The following is a 19,916-nucleotide window of genomic DNA, read 5'->3' on the forward strand; positions in this document are numbered from 1 at the left end:
CCATTGCCGCTGCTGGCGCTACTACACAGTTGAAGCAGAGAGCCTAACTTGGAAACGCGGCTTCTACGCGTACAGATGCAGAAGCCGTATCCATGTAAAGCCAGCGCTTTTCGAGGGAACGGGATTGATACGCTTTGATAGGGTGTAGCCCACAAAGGCAGTAAAAAACACCTTTATATGTATAATATATGGCAGTTTATTCATAATATAAATTACAAAATATAATATAAATTACAATCATTACAAAATTTTTTTATTTTACTGTTAACTGCCGGCAACGTCGCGAAAGAGTAGGACAGACAAGGTAAAGCTCTGGCCTTTTCCTCCATCCGACGGCAGCTGAAGCGTGGCTTCACACGGACGAGCCTCTGCATCTGTACGCGTGGAAGCCGCGATTCCGAGTTGGGCTCTCTGGGTTGGAGTCCATTGGAATCGAAGCGCGCGTACCAAGAATAGCGCCGCGGTCGATCGCGCCGTCAACTATCGTCAGGATTGCCATCTACTTGCGGTCGGGATTTTGTTTCGACTTGGAACTTTCGGTCCGAACTGCTTGGAGCTTGGAGCATCGGGCATTGGAGCACCGAGCCGACTCTAGCAGCAGTGTCGCGGAAGGCATGGAGTATAATGCGCGGACTTTAACGCATGTCGCGTGAGTTTATCTGCCGTGAAAATACCGGGGAAGTGTACGATAATCGCGGCAACGTGCGCGCTCGGGGCCTCGACGGTCATTGACGTGTCGGCGTGAGACGATACGCGCGCACCAGCGAGCGAGCGAGGATCCTCGACGACCAGACGAGCTCGGCGCAGATCGCGGGGCTAAGAAACGTCCAGCCGAGAAACGCCATTTTGTGCTCGCGCCGTTGGGACGTAAACACCGAACTTTCCAATAGTATATTCGACGCGGCGGTCAAGCATCTCGCCGACGGAGCGCTCGGCCGCGCGACAGCTCTTCCTTGATCCGCCGACGTCGTTTCAGTTTCTCGGCCGCGTCGCCGACGCACGACACTGTCCCCTATCGCTGTTAACGCGGCGACGTTTCGCGCCAAATCGTCAATCGTTGAGACGCACACCTGGCGCACACCGTACTGACCAGAAACAGCTGTCGTCGCGCCGCCGATCGCGCGGCGATATCGGTGGCTTCCGTCTACTCGGCGACCCACCGACCGCATCGGGCGAGCTAGGTAATCACCCGTCGAACTTACTTTATTCCTCGCGACTTGCCGATCTTCCTCTTTCGACGCGCCTGCTGATACATCAGTTCTGGAGCATTGCGTCGCGTGTTGTGACTTGACGCGAGCGTATCTTTTGTTTATGTCTGACGCGTCATTAGAAATACCTTCGTAATCTCATTAAGTTTCGCTCGGTTACAATGATTTTTATTCCGCTCGTTGAGGCTCACAATTGTACGACGTTATTGTTCTGGAAAATAAATTAATTTCTTTTACCAATGTTCCGATATTATCACATCTTTTAAATATAAATGATTTTTGATGCATATATATATTGTCGATCGGCAATAATAATTGGATTTTCTTTTTTCAGATATACAAAACTCGCGGAGGATTTGTGTGGAATTAACAAATATGATATTAATTGTTTGCAAGTGAATACTTTTCTGACTAAAGTGTTTTAAGATATGCTTTTTGTTATTGCAAAAAAGCTTGATGAGTGCACAAAAATATAAGGAATGCTATTCTATTCGATTCAGCTGGATGTCAGATAAGCTGAAAAATGTCTGGTGATGCAGGATGGAACGCTGTTATTCACCATCCTTCTGACTTAGAATTACCGAATTGGAATTGGGAAGAAAACGATGGGGAACAGGAGAAAGAGCTTCCTTCGACTGTTGATATGGATGCCATAAAAGGTGGTGGTAGTTGGGATCCTGCTACTGAACCTAATGGTATCTGCAAAATTCATATTATATTTAAATTTTATAATTTAATTTGTACTCGAAGTTTAAAGTTTCTTTCGAATTTTAGGAACTGATTCGGTCGACTCCGAAGAAGACTCTGACTCCGACGACGAAAGTTCCGGTGGAAGCGAAGGTAGTTGCTCTTATTCAGATTCTAATTCAGAGTCAGACGACGAAAGTAGCGGCGACGAGGAAGAAGATAGTGCATCTAATTCGGACTGTTCGTCTGAACATAGTGAACAAACATTTTCCATTCAGGAAACTAATTTTGAACAGGTATGTTAAAAAGCGACGGCACTAATTTATTAGAAAAATTATAATTTTTTATTCTACTACTGTAACTTAAGTTTAAAAAAATTCTCGTGTATTATAGGGAGCATTAAAATTGAAAATCACCATGAAAGGTCCAAAAAAAGAAGATACTGAGAAAATTAAATGTGAAAAAGTTAAGAAAACTGCTGCAAAAAAAGTCAAAACCAATCATGGGAATAAAGTAATTATAATAATTTAATTAATCTTTTAATTTATAAAAGTATGTAATAAATTATGTAACATGTGAATTATTACAGTCTTCAGAATGTAGTAGCGAAGATTCAGACTCGTCCACGGGGCAGACGGCGTCGCAGCAGGCGCAACAACAATCTCAACACCATCATGCTCCGTTACAAGAAATCAGTCAAGAAAATCTATCGACCACCTCACCGGCTCAAGAGCAAGAAGACGCACCGTTTGACGGATTCGAGGACTCTGAGAGTGGTCGGCTAGTGTCAAAGGCGATCGAGCGCATGTCGCTTGGCGCGGATTCGGATACGAGCGAGAACGGCGATCAAAATCCTGTGCCTGTGTACAGCTCTACTTTATTGCAACAGTTTGTCGAAAAGACTGCTATGTTATCGGAACCACGGAAAAGACGCAGCAAATGCGGCAAAAAATTGAATAACGACACTGAATATCCGTGCGCGTCAAATGTGTCTCCGGATTCAGGTATTCAATCTGTAGATAATAGTCCGCTACACTTGACGATTAGCCCTGTAAGTCCTCCAACCTCGACTCAATCTCCAATCCAGCCATCGATTGCCACTAAACCGGCAGTGAACGTCGATCGGGTTTTGTATCCTCCGAAAAGAAAACCTGGTAGACCAGCAAAAACAATGTCTACGCAACCACGCGGGCCTGGTAGGCCACGCTTAAAGCCTGAAATCGTCGAAAAGATCCAAAAAATCGAGAAAGCGGAGAAAGAAAAAAACGAATCGTTGAAAAATCTAAAGAATCCCGATTCTCGATCAACAGAAAAGAAAGATATTGCAAAGGAATCCAATAATGTAAAAAACGCAAAAGAAGACGCATCTTCCGTGAGAAAACGAGGTAATGCAAAATCCATTGCTTCGAGAGAAATAAAAGGAGACGCATCCCCTGCAAGTAAAAAAGTCAAAGGTAAAATGACGGCGTGTCAAAAGAAACGTTATAGTAATTCGATGAAAAGTTCTTCGCAGGAGAAGGCGATGGTTAAGAAAACGCCGGGAACGAGTTCCCCGATGCGAGTAAAGTGCCTAAGTAGATCCACTGCAAGTAAACTTGTGCCACAATGCGACGGCAGGACCTGTCGGAAAGTAAGACAAGATAGAACATGCGTGTCTAATAAAGCGGTTTCGTCAACACGACAGAAGCAAATGTCCTGCGAGTTACAGATTACTAATGATCAAAAGATGTTAAGCACGAATAGAAGAACAGGTTCAAAGGAGAATAGAAATAACACGGTTACCGTCGTATCTAAAAAGCTAGCAAAGAGAGTTGCGCCTCCAGCCACCAGACGTGTTTTGAAAGAGAACAAATGCAACAAGAAAATTACCGCGACGGGGTTCGAAACCAACGGCGTGGGAGTGCAGACGCTAATATCATTACCAGTGGGGGATATATTGAAAGCAGAAAATATAGAACGAACTTCCAATAAATGTGACAAGCCGATGCAGCCGATGCAGCACAATCATTGTCACAAACATCATCATCACCACAAACACCGCCGGAGACTGCTCGCACCACCAAAGGATCCCATTCGTATCGATCCGTATATTATTCAAGAATTAGAAAAACTAATCGAGGAATTTGCAAAGTTATGTAGCTTGGGTAAGAACAGTACCAGCGTTAATCATTCTGAATTACCGCAAATCTTCCGCGTAAAAAAGCTCACGAAGAAGAGAAAAGGTGGCGACGTTAGTGCGAATGACGATCAAAAATTGAAGCGACGCTTGAAAAAAGAAAAAATATTAACAGGCACCGACTCCAAGAGCAGCGCGAATACTAGCACGAGTTCTAATCCGAACGAGCAACGGTTACCTTTAAAGAAACGCCACTATCACGTGTCGAGTCCGCATAGTTCGCAGAGCTCAAATGCAAGTTGCACAGATGTGAATGCGCACGAATCTAACTCTACAGAGAGCCATATAGAAGAGGCGATCGAAGCTACTATTACGAGATACGGCGGCGGCAGTTCAACATCCTCTATTCACGACGAGGAAGCTTTACCGGTAACACCGAAAAAAAGACCAAGAGATGCCGAGAATGTAACACTCGAGAAACAGGGTAGCGACGAAGACAAGTCCGCTAACCAGGTAGAAGTTCAACCACGTCGGAAGAAAAAAATCGTAAAGGATCTCCGCGTCACTGTTACAAAACTATCCGAAAGTCACAGCTTTCTCGACAAGACTGACAAGGAGAAGCTCGCGGACAAGGGTTCTAAGGTTACCTCGGAAAAGTCTGGTAAATCAGAAAAAATTATAATGTCAGAGAAATCGTCTAAGGCCGATAAAACGCAGTTAAACGACAAAATAAATATTGAACACGTTCGTACAGAAAAAAATATAAAAGTCGACTCAGAAAATAATGTGTCTGAAACGATCGATAATGATGAAACTCCGGCTGAAAATAAAATAGTTCAGATCGGTAATTTGAACGTGCCAAATCTTATTAACAATACCGCGGCAATGATACTTACGAAGAAGAAGGTACGAAGACGAAAAGCTATTAATCGCACGGGCTTTCCTACGCAGAAGAAAAAGAAGAAAAAGCTTATTGATTCTTCCAGAACGGCCAAGTCAACGGTATTAGTTAACGCTAACGGATTATGTAAGGATCAGGATGCAATCGAAAATGTGGAGGACAATAAAGCGTCTTTGATAACGAATAAAACTCGAAACGTTATGGAAAATAACGATAATGCAGAACGTGATAAAGGTGACGTGAAGAATTTGAATAATGCTAATGTGGTGCAGGAGACATTCAGTCGAAGTGGTTCGGATGAGGTAATCGAATCCTGCCCTGGTCAGCTGCGAGTACGTAAAGATCTCGTGGAATCCGACAGCAGCGTGTTATCCGAGAAGCTATACCCGAGCCCGGTAAAATACGAGAAAGTATCAGATTGTACCAAAATTTACGACGAGAATGCATCGCTGGAGGAATCCGTCGAACGTTACAATCAAAATCAACGTATCGCGGAGTTGAACGAAGAGAATCTGAGAAAATTAGAACGCGTTAACGCTCAAGCGGCGAATGTTAAAATGGAATTATCCGGCTGTTTTAATAATAATCACAAAAGAAGGAGAGGCTCCACCAGTCCTTCCAATTTATACGCAAGAGGCGTAAAAAGATTAAGAAGCGCGGGCTACGACACAGAGAGCGAGGCACCGCCTAGCAGCGATGTGGCCAGCGAGGATCAAGAGGTAATTAAAAAACCTGCAGGTCCAATCCATAACAGAAAAAAACAATCGAGGTGGAAAAAGCGATATTTGCAGGCCAGTAGCATATTTTCCGAGTACAAGAAAGATCTTGAATCTAAGAGACTCGCTAGCGTTGACGCGAAACGAAAACTTATCGTTTGTGCTAATTCAGACGAACATTATGCTACAGAGCAATTACCAAATATTATATCGTCTGGAAAACTTTTGCGACAGAAGAAAACTCCGTTTCAATTGCAGTACGATTTATTGTGGCTGCATGCTCAATCGAGATTACCTAATCGAGATCGAGATTTGGTGCCATCGTGGAATTACAGGCAAGTTAAATGTTTTCATTATTTAATTTAACAAACCTATTTTAACTTAAAATTTAATTACTCCAAATTTTATATACTATAAAATTTGACGTATTTTAAATATGCATGTAATATTTAACTTAAATTAAAAGATCTTATACAATAACGTAAAAAATTTTCTTTTTACAGGAAAATTCGAACAAACATTTATTTCGATGTTAAACCAACTACTCTTTACGAGGCACAGGCTTGTGAATGCAAACCGGAAAGTGGCTGCGGAGACGATTGTATTAATCGCATGGTATTTAGCGAATGTTCGCCACAGTTATGTCCTTGTGGCGAGAAATGTGAGAATCAAAAAATTCAAAAGCATGAGTGGTCACCAGGATTGCAAAAATTCATGACGGAGAACAAAGGATGGGGAGTAAAAACGCAGCAAGCTATCAAAACTGGGGACTTTATTCTTGAGTATGTCGGCGAAGTTGTTTCAGAAAGAGAATTTAAATCGAGGATGGCAACGAGGTATAATTCATTATTTAATTATTAAATATTAAATTTTTTCTTATCTAAGTTAAAAAAATATGAAAAATATATATGAACATAAAACAATAGGTACGCCAATGATACGCATCACTACTGCTTACATCTGGACGGTGGCTTAGTAATTGATGGTCATCGTATGGGAGGTAACGGAAGGTTTGTGAATCATTCGTGCGAGCCAAATTGTGAAATGCAGAAATGGAGTGTTCTCGGGCTACCACGCATGGCATTATTTGCATCGAGAGATATTAAACCGGGAGAAGAATTAACATACGATTATAACTTTGCACTTTTCAATCCATCAGAAGGACAGCAATGTAGATGCGGTAGTGATGTTTGTAGAGGTGTCATAGGTAAGAATTAGCAAATAATAAATTATTTCTATCGATATACATTAGATATTTCAATAATAAATTTTATTTTGCGGCAGGTGGTAAGAGTCAAAGAGTGGCTCGAGGCATTCCCTCTTTACCTTCTCAAATAGAACCAATTGAAAGAAGATCGGTGGGTAGACCACGGAAAAATATTCGTAAATCGAACGCGGTGCAATCGGCGAATTCCAAAAATATCTGTAAGTCTCGCAAAGTGGGAGATCCGATTTTAACGCATAATACTCCGCAGTTGAAACCGATGTCTTATCAGCAACGATGTTTCGCGCGAGAACATCACTGTTTCTTGTTAAGAAACTTAGAAAAAGTGCGTCGACTTAAATCTGCGTCGGTACAGCAAGTTCAAGTACAAAATGGAAAAGCAAAATCCAATAATACGAACACGGCAAAGGAAAAGAGTTCGGGAGACTCTAAAGCGCAGTCTGATGCATTTTTCTCTCAATTAACAGCATTGACGAACACGAACGCCCGTACTGTACGAACGCGTAGACTCGCACAAGCACAAGATGATCCAGAAGTACATAAGACTGCAAAATTAGCTAAGGTTAGTCGATGATAATTATTTATGGTGACAATTATTTTTTAAAAGAAACATATATTAATAAAGAATATTTCTACGTTATTAAATTAAGTTAAAAAACATTGCTGTAAACTTTTTATTTTTTTATAGGTACTAAAAGATTTGTACACAATTGTTACAACAGCGAATGATGAAAACGGTCAGCTGTTGTGCATTCCTTTCATGACTTTACCTCCTAAGAGAAAATTATCCGATTACTATGAGAAAATTGTAGAACCTATCGATTTAATTATGATAGAGCAGTGCATTGGTACTGGTCATTACAAGACTGCAGAACAATTTGATCAAGATATGATAAAACTTTTCGACAACAATGTAAGATTCTTTGGTAGAACGTCCGAGATAGGAATCGCTGCAGCAAGGCTACGTAAATTATACTTGGGAAGTAAACCTGATTTTGTGGACGCTATAACGGAGGCGACAGGTTCTCCACCGTCTCAAGGGTTTTTACCGCCTCGTGGATCTACTGCTGGAGAGGAAGATGTAATCAGATGCATTTGCGGACTTCACAGGTAAATTAATTACTAAAGAAAAATTAATTCTTCACATCGATTATTAATGTAGTGATAGTGATAATTAATTTTTGTTCGTATTCTAACACCGACTTACTTTTTATCCTAACTTACGTCATATTTACAATCGATTTAAACGCATCTTTGACCCGGAATATTTTTTTTTTCTGATTATTCATGTAATATGCATATAATTGTATCATACGTAATCACAAATGAAAAAAAAATTGTGTATGACTCTACAATTTTTCTACAGAAATCAATGTAGCTTTATTATAAGAGTATTTTTTTTTTTTTACTACGTTATATGTATATATTATACATTATTTTTAATTATCTATTTTTAAATATATTTATTGGTGATTTATACAGAGATGAAGGCCTAATGATTCAATGTGAACGATGTCTCGTCTGGCAGCATTGCGACTGCGTTAAAGCAGATACGAGTGCTGAATCTTACCTATGCGAAAGATGCCAACCTCGTGAAGTTGATTTAGAAATTCCATTAGAGGGTGAGGAAGAAGAAGAAGGTAAAAAGCATTACGTGACATTGATGCGGGGCGATTTACAACTGCGACAAGGCGATACCGTATACGTTTTAAGAGACACGCCTGATAAACACACGTACAAAACTATACAAAAGCCCGATTACGAGCAGATGGACATTTTCAGAATCGAACGTCTATGGAAAAATTGCGAGTAAGTAATTATTACTTATACATAAAAATTAAACGAACAAAAAAGAAACTAGATTTTTAAAAATTATATTATTTATTTAATAGAGGTGAGAGGTTTGTGTTTGGGCATCATTACCTCAGACCTCATGAAACGTATCACGAACCAACACGAAAATTCTACGTAAACGAAGTTGTGTGCGCTCCGTTATATGAAGCTGTCCCTTGCGATCTTGTGGCTGAACGATGTTGGGTGTTAGATCCTCATACTTTCTGTAAAGGTACATAAAAATTATAATTTAATATTGTACAATTGTAATTACGCATTATTTGATAGTTACTCGGTAATTAATTCGTTGTACTCTTTGGAATTAAGGTCGCCCTGTTGGCTCTACTCCTGAGCATACTTACGTGTGCGAATATCGTGTTGATCGCGCAGCACGACTTTTTACAAAGGTGGCTAGGTCTAGACATACAGTATGCACAAAACCTTACGCATTTGAAACTTTCCCACAACGTATAAAACATTATCGTACCTATTTGGTAAGAGCAGTTATTATTCTATTAAAATTATATTTGTATTAACACTTATCGTATTATGTGAATTAAATATATAATTTTATTTTCAGCCTCATAGTCTCGATGGAATTAAGATATTTAAAGATAAAAAGAAGAGTCAGGAAATAGATAAAAATCAAAAATTGGAATCCAACGATAATGTAAAAACGCACAATAAAGAATATAAATGTAGTAACAGGACTAGGCGGAAATCAGGTGAAATCTTGACAGTTGTACCGCCTGTGACATATGCTCAGGTAATTATTATGAATTATTTAGAAAAACTATTATTTATTAAATGATTATATATGTATGTTATCAGTGATTAACGTGTGCATATTATTTGTAGCGGGAAGAACAAAGAAAAAGATTAAACAGCATTCTATTAAATTTACTACAGAGAATGCCGAATAAAAAAGATCCACTAGATCTGTCATTTCTTCTAGAAAGGAACAGGCGAAATCGGAAAAGACCCGGCGGACTTAATCCGTGACAATGGGTAATATCGCAACGATAATATCGTGTTGTATATATAGGCTAATCTAAAATTACTACTAATTTCAGTCTTAGATTAATAGGTTAGTTGATTCCAATTGTTCTAAACTTGGTTCTCCATATAAATTAAGATAATTGTACACTGTAAGGTAGATATGACGTTTGCGGCGGCTAGCGTACGTAATCCTAGGCGACAGAGGCAGGAGATGAGAACGGGAAGAAATCAGTCATCGGCAAACCGGCCGGCGCGGTACATACATACGGTACATGTGAAACTCGACGCACACGACGCTAAAGTTACGTTCGTTAGCCGCCGTTACTATATCTGCCTTTCAGCGTACATTCATCTTTTCCTTCTCTTTCCTCTCTTTCCTTCTCTTTCCTCTTCCCCTTGTAACGAGAAAAACGTGAGAGAGTTTTTCCTCTTCGTACAACCCGTCCATTGATGTAATTTATATCTATATATAATAGCCAAGATATATATAACACACACAAAATTGTCGATGGATATTCTTTTTACATTTTTTTTTTTTTTCATTTTTTTTGTTGTAGACACACTTTCTTGTCATAGATGATTAGATTTTAACGTATCTTTTTAATTTACCATAAACCTTTTATTCGTGACGATAAAGTAAATACTATTAATTTATGATAATGGCAAGAATAACGTTGTAAACCGTAAGTACTTTTATCTAAATAGATTGTGCTCATTTTATTTTAATTAGAATATTTAATGGAAGGAAAATTATCGAAGTTATAGATAATGAAATGTAATCGATTCTTCCGTGAATTGATTTATCGCATTAATATAATTGCGAATCGCGAACTTGTATAGAAAATATTTTGTACATTTTTTTTATAGATAATATAGCTAAATGTACAAATTGTATGTTTTGTGAGGTAAAAAGAGTAAAAACGTTAGTGTGAATGAAAAAGAAAAAAAAAAATTACAGTCATATGGAAATATGGATACAAGTGTGTATGCATTCACATATATAATGCTTAATTGCACAGAAGTAATATTATATTTTTCATAATACTTGGATATTATATTTGAATCATGTGTAACATACTTTCTTCAATCGAAAAAAGAATCTGTACTAATGTATTTAATTTATTAATATATTAAATAGTCGAATGTGCGATTAAATGGATCGCAGTGATTCCAAAATTGTACATATGTGTACTCAGGATTATCATATTTATTATTGCATTACACAGTATGGTAGATACATACGACGATAAATATGTTTGATACATATAAATCTTAATTTTTTTTTTGCATACTAAATTATATTATCTATATGTTATACTTACTTTTATAAAAACTTTTAGTTACGTTTATTTCAACGTAAGACGAAAGTATTCAAAGTAACATCGATACATTATTCCGTAAATTAATTACGAAATTAAATCAAGGTATATTTATTTCATTAGAAAATAAAGTTTTTTTTTTTAACAATTTTACTTATGTTAGGAATATTAACAATAAAAATATTTATTGTATTGTGTAATTCAAAAATAAAAACAAAAAGATTGAAGCTGGACTTCTATGTAAGCTATTGTAGGATAAAAGAGATACACGATGTATATGCAATTTTTGAAAAAGTTTTAAAATGCAATTTAATTATGCGTTGAATATCATCGCTAGGCATTTTCCATGACATAAAGTTGCATTATTTCACTTGACCATTATTATTTCTTTATTTGTCAAAGACATAAAATGCAACTTTTATCTGTATCATATTGATATTGAAAATAATGTTGGTATAAAAAGTCATTTAGAATCACAAATTATTTTTATATACGATCATTACGATCTTATACATTGCTTTTATTATCATACGAATGTATACTTTGCGAGATATTTTTTAGCAGTGCGAAATCGTTTTACTGATTATACATTTTTGTTTGTTTTAATTTTTATTTTTCAGATTATTGTATATATTGTTTGTAAGAATATAATATTCACCTATGTTTATGGATAAATTTCTTTTTAGCTATAATAATATTACAACTAATAATGTCATTAACAACTAGTAACAGCATATGTAACAATGATCTTGATATCAAATATCTTTATTGAAATCGTGTTATACATATATTAGAATGCATAAATTATGTTATTAAATGTTTGGTACAATATCGTAATATATATGAAAAGATATTATATAGTTTGTGTAAACAAAAAATTTTTTATTACTGTAATTTTATTCATTTATATTATTAGCAAAGGTTTAGCGAGACCGACATAAATATAATGACGTATTGAAGTAAAAGATTTACGTATTATATATATATATTTTTTTTTTTGAATTAAAAATTGGTAAAATTAAATTTTTCTTTTCAGTTTAAAAATAACTTTCGTCTTACGTTTATTAAATCGTTTTAATAATAAAGAAATGCGACTTTTAATAATTATATTAAGCGATTTTGTTTCTGCACATCGTGATTAATCGTCGTTTGAATTGTCATATATGCAAATATTAAAGGGCTACATTAGCTACATTTTTCAGCTCATTATTCGTAACAGTAGGTGTGTAATAACCTGTCTCCTGAGTTTGCTTATACATATAATTAACACTATTATAATGTATTTAGATATAATCAAAAGAAATCGTCAAAAAAAAAACCCGTTTGTTGCAACGATAGCTTTCAAACATGTAGTGCATGTACAGGCTTATTGTATTCTGACGAACAAAATATACACGAAACATTTCCTTACACGAATTTGACATATGTATTTTTGCTTGTTCCAGCCCATTTTTACCATTTTCATAATTTATATATATGAATTTATGCTATACAAGATTATTATACAAAAATTCATAATCATAAAGTTATGTATTAGCCGTAAATATAAAAATACAGATGAAAATCAAAAATAAATAGAAGAACCCTTTTATTTTTATGAATGTTTGTACATACATTTTTTTTTTGTGTCAACAATTAAGTTTACAGGTTATGTATTAATTTTACTTTGCATCGTATAGAAAAGAAATTACTACGCGTGATTATCGTCATTACATAATGCAGCCCACAACATCATGGCTTTTTTTTTTTTTATTTTTATTCTTCTTATGGTAACACAGAGGTACTAGCATATGCTACGCGTGTAGGTGTAGGGTTAAATAGATTATAATTATTCTCTTGATTATTTCTTAAAAAATAGCTCACCATCTCCCTTTTTCCTCTCGTCTCTTTTACTATCTTTTAATTATATCTAACTTTGCATAACGTTATACTTAATCATTACTTAAATTATTTTCGATTTCACACAGAAGTACTTTAGCTCGGTACATCACACACTGTACAATATGTACGGAGGAAAGAAAACGAGCTAATTAAACAATCATTCTCTAAACATAAAAAATGTTTTTTTTCTTCTTTTTTTTCCTGCGAATGAATAACATCGCAAAAAGAATTATGTATGGATTATAAATTGTTTGCAAGACTTTCTCGCTCTTTCAAACTATATGATTGAATGATTTACAAATGTCTGGTACATGTTAAAATACACTAATAATTTCTAAATCATACAATTTTTATTTTATTAACCATGAATCTATAATAATCGATTTGCGTGATGATATCCTTAAAATCGATGTGTGCTGTGTGTACGTAAATACATATTATGTATATATAAAAATATGTCATTGATAAGATGCAACTGAAATACCATGAGATGTTCGTTCTTTATTTCCTCGAGTGTAAAGATACGTTAAAGGAATTAAATTATCCTAGCAGAGGAAGTACGTAGGGTAACAAATGCCTTACGAATCCAATCGCGCAGAACAGATGTGAACCCAATGTGCATAACTAAATGTTAAATAGAAAAATTTCCGTTTTCTTTTTTTCCCATGTAATACATTCGAAAAGTATACAGCCGGTAAAATTACATTTATGCAGTTATCACGAATAAAAACTACATCAGAGAAAAATATTCTATGTAACTAGAAAATTAATGATATTTAAAAGGTACAAATATTTCGAATTGCTTAATAAACCAAGTGAGTTGTAGCAAAACTGTTTCCTGTCGTGTTGTGCAATGAAAAATCTGCATGTATAAAAACGTGTGTCCAAGAATAATTTATTTGCGCTACAATTTTTGCTTTTCTCGTACATTATCAACGATGTAGAAAGATAAGAATAGGGATAAACGATATACAATATATATCTTTTCTTGCATACTTTTTCTCTTTCTAAAAGGGCACTGCTAAGTTTTACTATTAGCGAATTTACTTGTGCATGAATTTTCTGGTGCAAGTTAAAGTTTGTCGCTTGTTGTTTCGTAAAAATTATAAAAACATATGCGTGAAATAACCATAAAATAAATTAGATAATTTATACTAAATTTCGGACATCTTATTCGGAATTCAATCGCTTACGGATATATTATATCAATCATATAATAATTACATGTCAACTCGGACACGTACATTTATTACACATAGCAATTTTTAACGTGCACCAATGCATCAAAGCAAATTCGCTAAATCTATTCAATGTATAAATAGATATTTTTCTGTGTAATTTCTTTACTTTATATCTGTACATATTTACACGAGTTTTTGAGGGTGATTGCTATCTCTCTTTTCTTTTTATATTTTAATATACTACTTACTTGGTTTGTACCCATACGTAGTAGTCTTCCTCTTTCGCTTGCCATTTCTCTTTACAGTTTTTAAAGATGCGATAAAAAGTTATATTCTTTCTCGCAAATGTTACACTGTCATTAATGCACTTATTAGACCTGTGTTTCCGGTGAAAATTGAAATTCATCATTTAGCATCTATCGTATTTGTTAATCAAAATTGTTTTTCCTGCACGCATTTATTGCAATACAAGAAAACACTTTTGTTTTATAATCTTTGCACACGAAGATGAAAAAAATCGTGCGAATCTTTTTCAAAGATAAAAAAAAAAGCATGCTATCTACATCCACTGTTATCGATGTAATATTTTGTGACATTGCAAAAAAAAAAAAAAAAAAAAATTTACAATCACTTGTCAAACACACACACACATACACGCGCACACAAACATATATATTTATATATATCGTGATGTATATAGCGCGTATGTGTGATAGAAAGTTTTTTTTCTCTATTTATATGAATGTGTGAAATTATTATGTAGTGGTTGCTGTCGTAGTACTTAATGTGGGTATGCACGTCCTCGCGCAAAAGTTTATTATCCTTGCGAATAATTATATCCTGTTCCCGTATTGGTAGAAGTCGTCGCAACCATTTCACTTGTAATCTCCTGCGAAAGTATGCGTATGCAAAAATCATATCTAGTTATACGAATAAAAAATTATGACTACTCTCGATTGATTTTATATGAATTAAAAATTGAAACTTTTGGTTGACAAAAACAGCATTCTATATAGCGTATATTATACCTTACATTCATTTTCCGTTCTCGCAACATTTATCGTGGTGGATTATTGTTTGCTTACAGCTTGACCGCCAGCTGCAGTAGTCTGTCCACTCTGCTGTTGTTGACCCCAATACTGATTGTTGTAATACTGTTGATTCCAGCTATCCCAGTTGCCGTTGCCGTACCCATGCTGATTGTACCCAGTCTGACCGTATGTACTTTGACCGTATCCCTTCCAGCCACCTCCCCATTGCTGTTGTCCCCAGCCGCCACTTTGTTGGTTCCAGTTTCCTTGGGCCTGACTACTGGACCAATTGTTCTGTTGATTCCAACTAGACTGCTGCGATCCTTGATAATTTCCACTAAAATAAATTAATATAGGCATGTTATTAAAATTCACTTATTAACTCATTTATTTAATTATAAAAAAAAAGCGATCTTAAGGCGGATAATAAATGCTGTTACCTCATAGAGCCCCAGCCACCTTGCCTGGGCGCAACAGTACGATTTCTGTCGTTTGATCTTCTATCACCTCCAGGCATTCTTCTATCTGTCCCTCGTGCCATTGCAGGCCCTCGTCCTCGTAATCTCCATGGGACAGGATGGGGTCCATAGCCGCCACCACCAGCGTGCCTCATATAACCTCCCCTTTGCGGTCTTTCTCCTCTCCAACCTCCCATGTTTGCGCCACGCCAAGGATTGCGACCTCGATCTTGATCTTATCGCAAAGCATGCAATATAGTATTATAGTGGAATTTATAATTTAATAATAATTTAATAATAATATAAAAGTAATAAAAGTAATACATACAATTATTTCTTCGATCACGATTGTCTCTGTTGTTTCGCGAATCACGCGTTTCTTTGTTACTTTCGGTCTTATCAAGACGCGGCCGTTTCGTCGTAGATTGTTGACTGAACCCAGCATCTTTACCTTCCTTGTTATATTTTTCAATAAGCTTTTTAGCCTCTTCTTCGTCAAGACCGACCCACTCCACTGTATCGAACAATTCTCCCACCGAAGGTGCCGTAAAATTTGCTATTTAAATTAGTATTAATATATGCATTATTTAAAAAATCCATTTTAAATTAACTATATTATAAGCGCAATAAATACCTTTCATTTCCGTAAGATTGAATTCTGAAGTATTTCCTTCGATTGCACTGTGCATAGACAGACGTTGATTATATTCTTCGTCCGCTGGTATAACAACAATCGCTTTTCGCTGATACTCGCAAAAATTCCGCATTTTACGCCTTTGTACAGAAGAGTATACGTTGTTCTTCTGTACATATCATATAATATTGTTTCAAAAACACTGTTTAGATTTCACAATTAAAGTTATTTAAACGTATAGGTACCTGATCTAATATATAATTACGTCTTCTACCACTTGCCACATCAATCAATTGATCGAGTGCACGATTGCATCTATCAATAGGAATTTCTTGTTGGCTGGTATTTTGCTCTTGATTTGCTAAAGCAATATCCTAAAAAAGGAAACATTTCACATAAATGTTAGCAATAAACGTTATAACTATAAGGCTTTATAATTTTATGAATATTTATACCCCTATTTTCTCAACCAAATTCTGAAGCGCTAAAATATTATATAATTTATCTGGATGATCGGCAGCATGCTTTCTCGCCCAGGTAGTTTTTCCCGCTGCAGGTAAACCACACACCATTATCACCTCGCAATCCGCTTTCTTATCTGGCCTACGTGGACCTGCGATTTTGTCTTCGGATTCGATGTTATTTATTAAAATATAATCTGGGATTTGTTCACACCATGCTTCTTCTTGACCAAAATTGCAAGCAAAAGTACAATTTTTACTTAGAACGTGCGGAAATAACGATCTATCACCAAGTTCCTCTTTGGAAATACTAAACGCAGATCCAACATTTTTGCCATTTACTGTGTAAGATAATTCTATGGTATTTTCAAGCGTCATGTCAAGATAACATCCTACAACGTCGTTTTTATCGAATGAAACACCGTAGTCTGTGAATTTTTTGTCAGTACCCTTCTGTCCAGCACTCGTATATGCGTAACTTAATTTTTCTTCGCCAAGTTGCATGGATGCAGAAGATACTGACCAACCAATTCTAAGCATATGCGAATATTTTTCGTCTTTTGTAATAGTAGGATAATGCTCTGTAATTTTAACTTCGAAACAGACTTTCCCATTTAAGATACCATGAGATGCTCTTGCACCAGCCCACATATCACAGAGATCTCCATTACGCATAGGTGTAGCAGAGAAAAATCCATTTTTATCAATATCTAAATTTAAATCTGAGTCATCTAAAAATAAATTTTATTTTACATTATGTGTTTGCGCGCGCATATATTAACATGTATTGAGAATTGTTAATTTCGAATAAGCAGCAATATTAAATTTAATTAACCACTTACACCATGATAAAATTACAACAGATTCGTCAAGATCTGGCTCATCCTCTACTTTCTGTGGCACGGGAGATACATGACGAACTCGTGATGGGCTAAGAGATCTTTTTCTTTTTCTATCATTGTATTCCGTTGGATTTGCTTCTTCTGTATCTGTTGTTTTTTCCTTTGAGAAATAATCTTGAGCTGTGTCCTTTTTAATAAAAATAAATCAATGTGTATAAGTAAAAATAAATTTTATAAAAAAAAATTTTTACACATTATAGGATTATTTTATAATAAATAAATTAAATAAAATATGTAAATTATATACCTGTTTAACTTGTGAAATTGCATTAGTATCCATTTTTTCGTCTAAATTTTCTAGTGAAACGTCATTTTTATTATCTTGCATTGCGCTATCATCAAGAATAGTTTTTTCTTCATGTTTTAATTTAGGATCATATGTTTCATCTACCTGATCGGGTATCACATTTTGTATTGGTTTTTCAGCTTCCGGAATGTTTACATTATCCTTAATATTATATATATCTTCTGTACGTTCGTTTTCTTTTCCAATTAAATTCTCATCTTGATTGCTTTTTTCAAAAGTACTTTGTATTTCATCTTTATCTTTAATTTCTGTTTTTTTTTCCTGTTTTGTAACATCTTCTTTTTCTACAGTTAGCGCTTGTGTTTTACTGTCATCTATACTAGATGTCTTTGCTTCGCGAGTTTCTTGAGTTATAGAAAATTGATCTACCCATGCAATTGTACTAGGTACTTTTTCAGACGATTCTGTTGCAGGTACTTGGAGAATATTTGCTTGATACTTATTATCTTCTAAAATATTAACATTTTTTGCCTCATCCACTTCATATTTTTCTGATACAGACGAATAAACTTTATTTTGAGGAATATTTGATGTATCTTCTTGATCTTCTGTATATTTTTCAGGAGACATTTTTGACGTTTCCTCTTGTTCAATTACAGGTTCTTCAGAGATAGATTCTGATATTGTCATTAATGTCTCATATCCTTTCTCGCCGTATTGAAATTTGCTCGGTGTCGACTGCTTTGAAGAATTTGGAGTTGTAGATCCTCTCAATGCATTTCTTGTAGAAATTTTCGTTGGAGTTGTCACTGTAGAACTTCTAGATACTCTACTAGGTGTTCTCGGTGGTTGCGACGATCGCGTAGCTTCTGCAACTCTCTCCTGTGTTTCTTTCAAAGCTGTATCGCTAATGCTTTCTGTATATAAAGTTGAATCATCTATAAAAAAAAAAAAAAAAAAAACATAAAGCAATGCAACATTATATACAAATTTATTCTACAAGTTATCGGGTGTAATTATCGAATACGATATCAAACAAAAATAAATCTAAAGTTAAAAATTTTTTAATATAAGGTAAAAAGAAAAAAAATACAAAGTGCTAAGTCACGTCTAAATGCATAATTAAGAGCATATATTAGCACGTCAGTCAATGTCGTTGACCAGTTACATCCTATAATGTTAACGTTGACGTGTAGCAGAGTGCACCCATGTAGCAGGGTGATATGGTGGCGACTAGTAGGTAGGTATTTGACCGCGATGTATGGTAATGGTACTCCGCGAGATGTTAGTACAGTAACGGGCAAATGTAACATAAGCGCAAGGGAAGCATTCGAGGTACGATGTACACGACATGTATGACTTACAGTCCTGCACTTCTTCCTCCAGAGCTTTGCGTAGCCGCTCAACGAGTACTGGCTTGTTGCCCTTGGTGTCGAGGCCGCGTTCGCTCAGCGCGGCTCGCAGCTCTACCACTTTCAATTTAGACGGATCCATCATGCGCGCGCGGTATGCCCCCGTTAATTAGACAGGTAAATTCATGCACACCTTACGTTTAACGCGAGGGATAAAATGCTCACGAAAGACCCATATACACGCGCCACTGACCCGCGCTGCATACACAATATGGCGGGACGACCGCAAAACAGTTGGTTACGTAGCGCGTGCAGCAACTATTGGCTGACCACACGGCCGTTTACGAAACGACGCCGGTCGCGTGGCCAATCTCCTCCGCCGTTTTATCCGCGATAGACTGATCGGCATCTACGCTTATTGGCCAGCGGGATAAAGCTCCAAGGCGGGATACTTGACCATTGGTCTAAACACACGCCGCTCTTGCGAATTTAAAAAAGGGCGTACGTGACACATACGTGGATACGTACGTACCAACACATCGATGCGTTGAACGATTTTTGCTGCACGGATTTACGCAAAAGTATATAATGTTAATTTTTCTTAATTTTATATTATTAATTCTTTAAGTATATCTAAAGGTAGAAGAAGATTTTCAACGATAATAGTTTTCTCTCGAAATTGCATATTTCTTATTATCATTCGAGTTTGATTATTCGCGAGATAACTGCGGTTGTATCAGTTTTAATGATCGCGTTAAAGATGTC

General features: G+C 36.0%; 3 protein-coding genes across 4 annotated transcripts in view; 1 reads left to right on the forward strand and 2 right to left on the reverse strand.

Moving 5' to 3' along the window:
• Positions 1-597: 597 nt before the first annotated feature.
• Ash1 (histone-lysine N-methyltransferase ash1) lies at positions 598-12,420 on the forward strand. 2 transcript variants are annotated; one of them, XM_070672012.1, is made up of 15 exons: positions 598-1,181; positions 1,543-1,603; positions 1,709-1,903; positions 1,983-2,191; positions 2,289-2,408; positions 2,485-5,963; positions 6,132-6,464; positions 6,555-6,835; positions 6,913-7,415; positions 7,542-7,963; positions 8,336-8,662; positions 8,746-8,918; positions 9,014-9,180; positions 9,267-9,452; positions 9,545-12,420. In XM_070672012.1, the coding sequence occupies exons 3-15, from the start codon at positions 1,732-1,734 to the stop codon at positions 9,686-9,688; spliced, it is 6,516 nt and encodes a 2,171-aa protein (XP_070528113.1). In that variant the 5' UTR covers positions 598-1,181; positions 1,543-1,603; positions 1,709-1,731; the 3' UTR covers positions 9,689-12,420. The 2 variants fall into 2 exon arrangements, with proteins under 2 accessions (XP_070528113.1, XP_070528103.1); XM_070672002.1 differs by having other exon boundaries at positions 1,543-1,903.
• Positions 12,421-14,883: 2,463 nt separating this feature from the next.
• On the reverse strand, positions 14,884-19,293 carry LOC139109547 (heterogeneous nuclear ribonucleoprotein U). Its single transcript, XM_070668677.1, has 10 exons — positions 19,164-19,293; positions 17,800-18,737; positions 17,493-17,679; positions 16,645-17,381; positions 16,435-16,563; positions 16,190-16,358; positions 15,944-16,111; positions 15,538-15,790; positions 15,152-15,434; positions 14,884-14,955 (listed from the first exon to the last, which is right to left on the reverse strand). Exons 1-10 carry the CDS (start codon positions 19,291-19,293, stop codon positions 14,884-14,886), a joined length of 3,066 nt encoding a protein of 1,021 aa, XP_070524778.1.
• The window catches only part of Kl-2 (dynein heavy chain 2, axonemal kl-2), a 103,356-nt gene continuing 102,086 nt past the window's right edge, over positions 18,647-19,916 (reverse strand). The window contains exon 71 of the mRNA XM_070668690.1: positions 18,647-18,737. The gene's annotated coding sequence lies outside the window, so the exon portion shown is untranslated. The remainder of the gene's footprint in view (positions 18,738-19,916) is intronic.

This window comes from Cardiocondyla obscurior, linkage group LG02 (genome assembly GCF_019399895.1).
Source record: "Cardiocondyla obscurior isolate alpha-2009 linkage group LG02, Cobs3.1, whole genome shotgun sequence".
In the NCBI taxonomy this organism is placed as follows: Eukaryota; Metazoa; Arthropoda; class Insecta; order Hymenoptera; family Formicidae; genus Cardiocondyla; species Cardiocondyla obscurior.

What these genes read in the sequence shown, in the direction of transcription:
- LOC139109547 (XM_070668677.1), bottom strand. Translation starts at nt 19,293, where the DNA reads ATGGATCCGTCTAAATTGAAAGTGGTAGAGCTGCGAGCCGCGCTGAGC. An exon ending in TGTTGTAATTTTATCATGGT is followed by an intron (nt 17,382 to 17,492) that starts GTAAGTGGTTAA and finishes ATTTATTTTTAG; the next exon opens with ATGACTCAGATTTAAATTTA. An exon ending in GTAATTATATATTAGATCAG is followed by an intron (nt 16,359 to 16,434) that starts GTACCTATACGT and finishes TGATATGTACAG; the next exon opens with AAGAACAACGTATACTCTTC.
- Ash1 (XM_070672002.1), top strand. Translation starts at nt 1,732, where the DNA reads ATGTCTGGTGATGCAGGATGGAACGCTGTTATTCACCATCCTTCTGAC. An exon ending in CGTCTATGGAAAAATTGCGA is followed by an intron (nt 8,663 to 8,745) that starts GTAAGTAATTAT and finishes TTTATTTAATAG; the next exon opens with AGGTGAGAGGTTTGTGTTTG. An exon ending in CGCCTGTGACATATGCTCAG is followed by an intron (nt 9,453 to 9,544) that starts GTAATTATTATG and finishes TATTATTTGTAG; the next exon opens with CGGGAAGAACAAAGAAAAAG.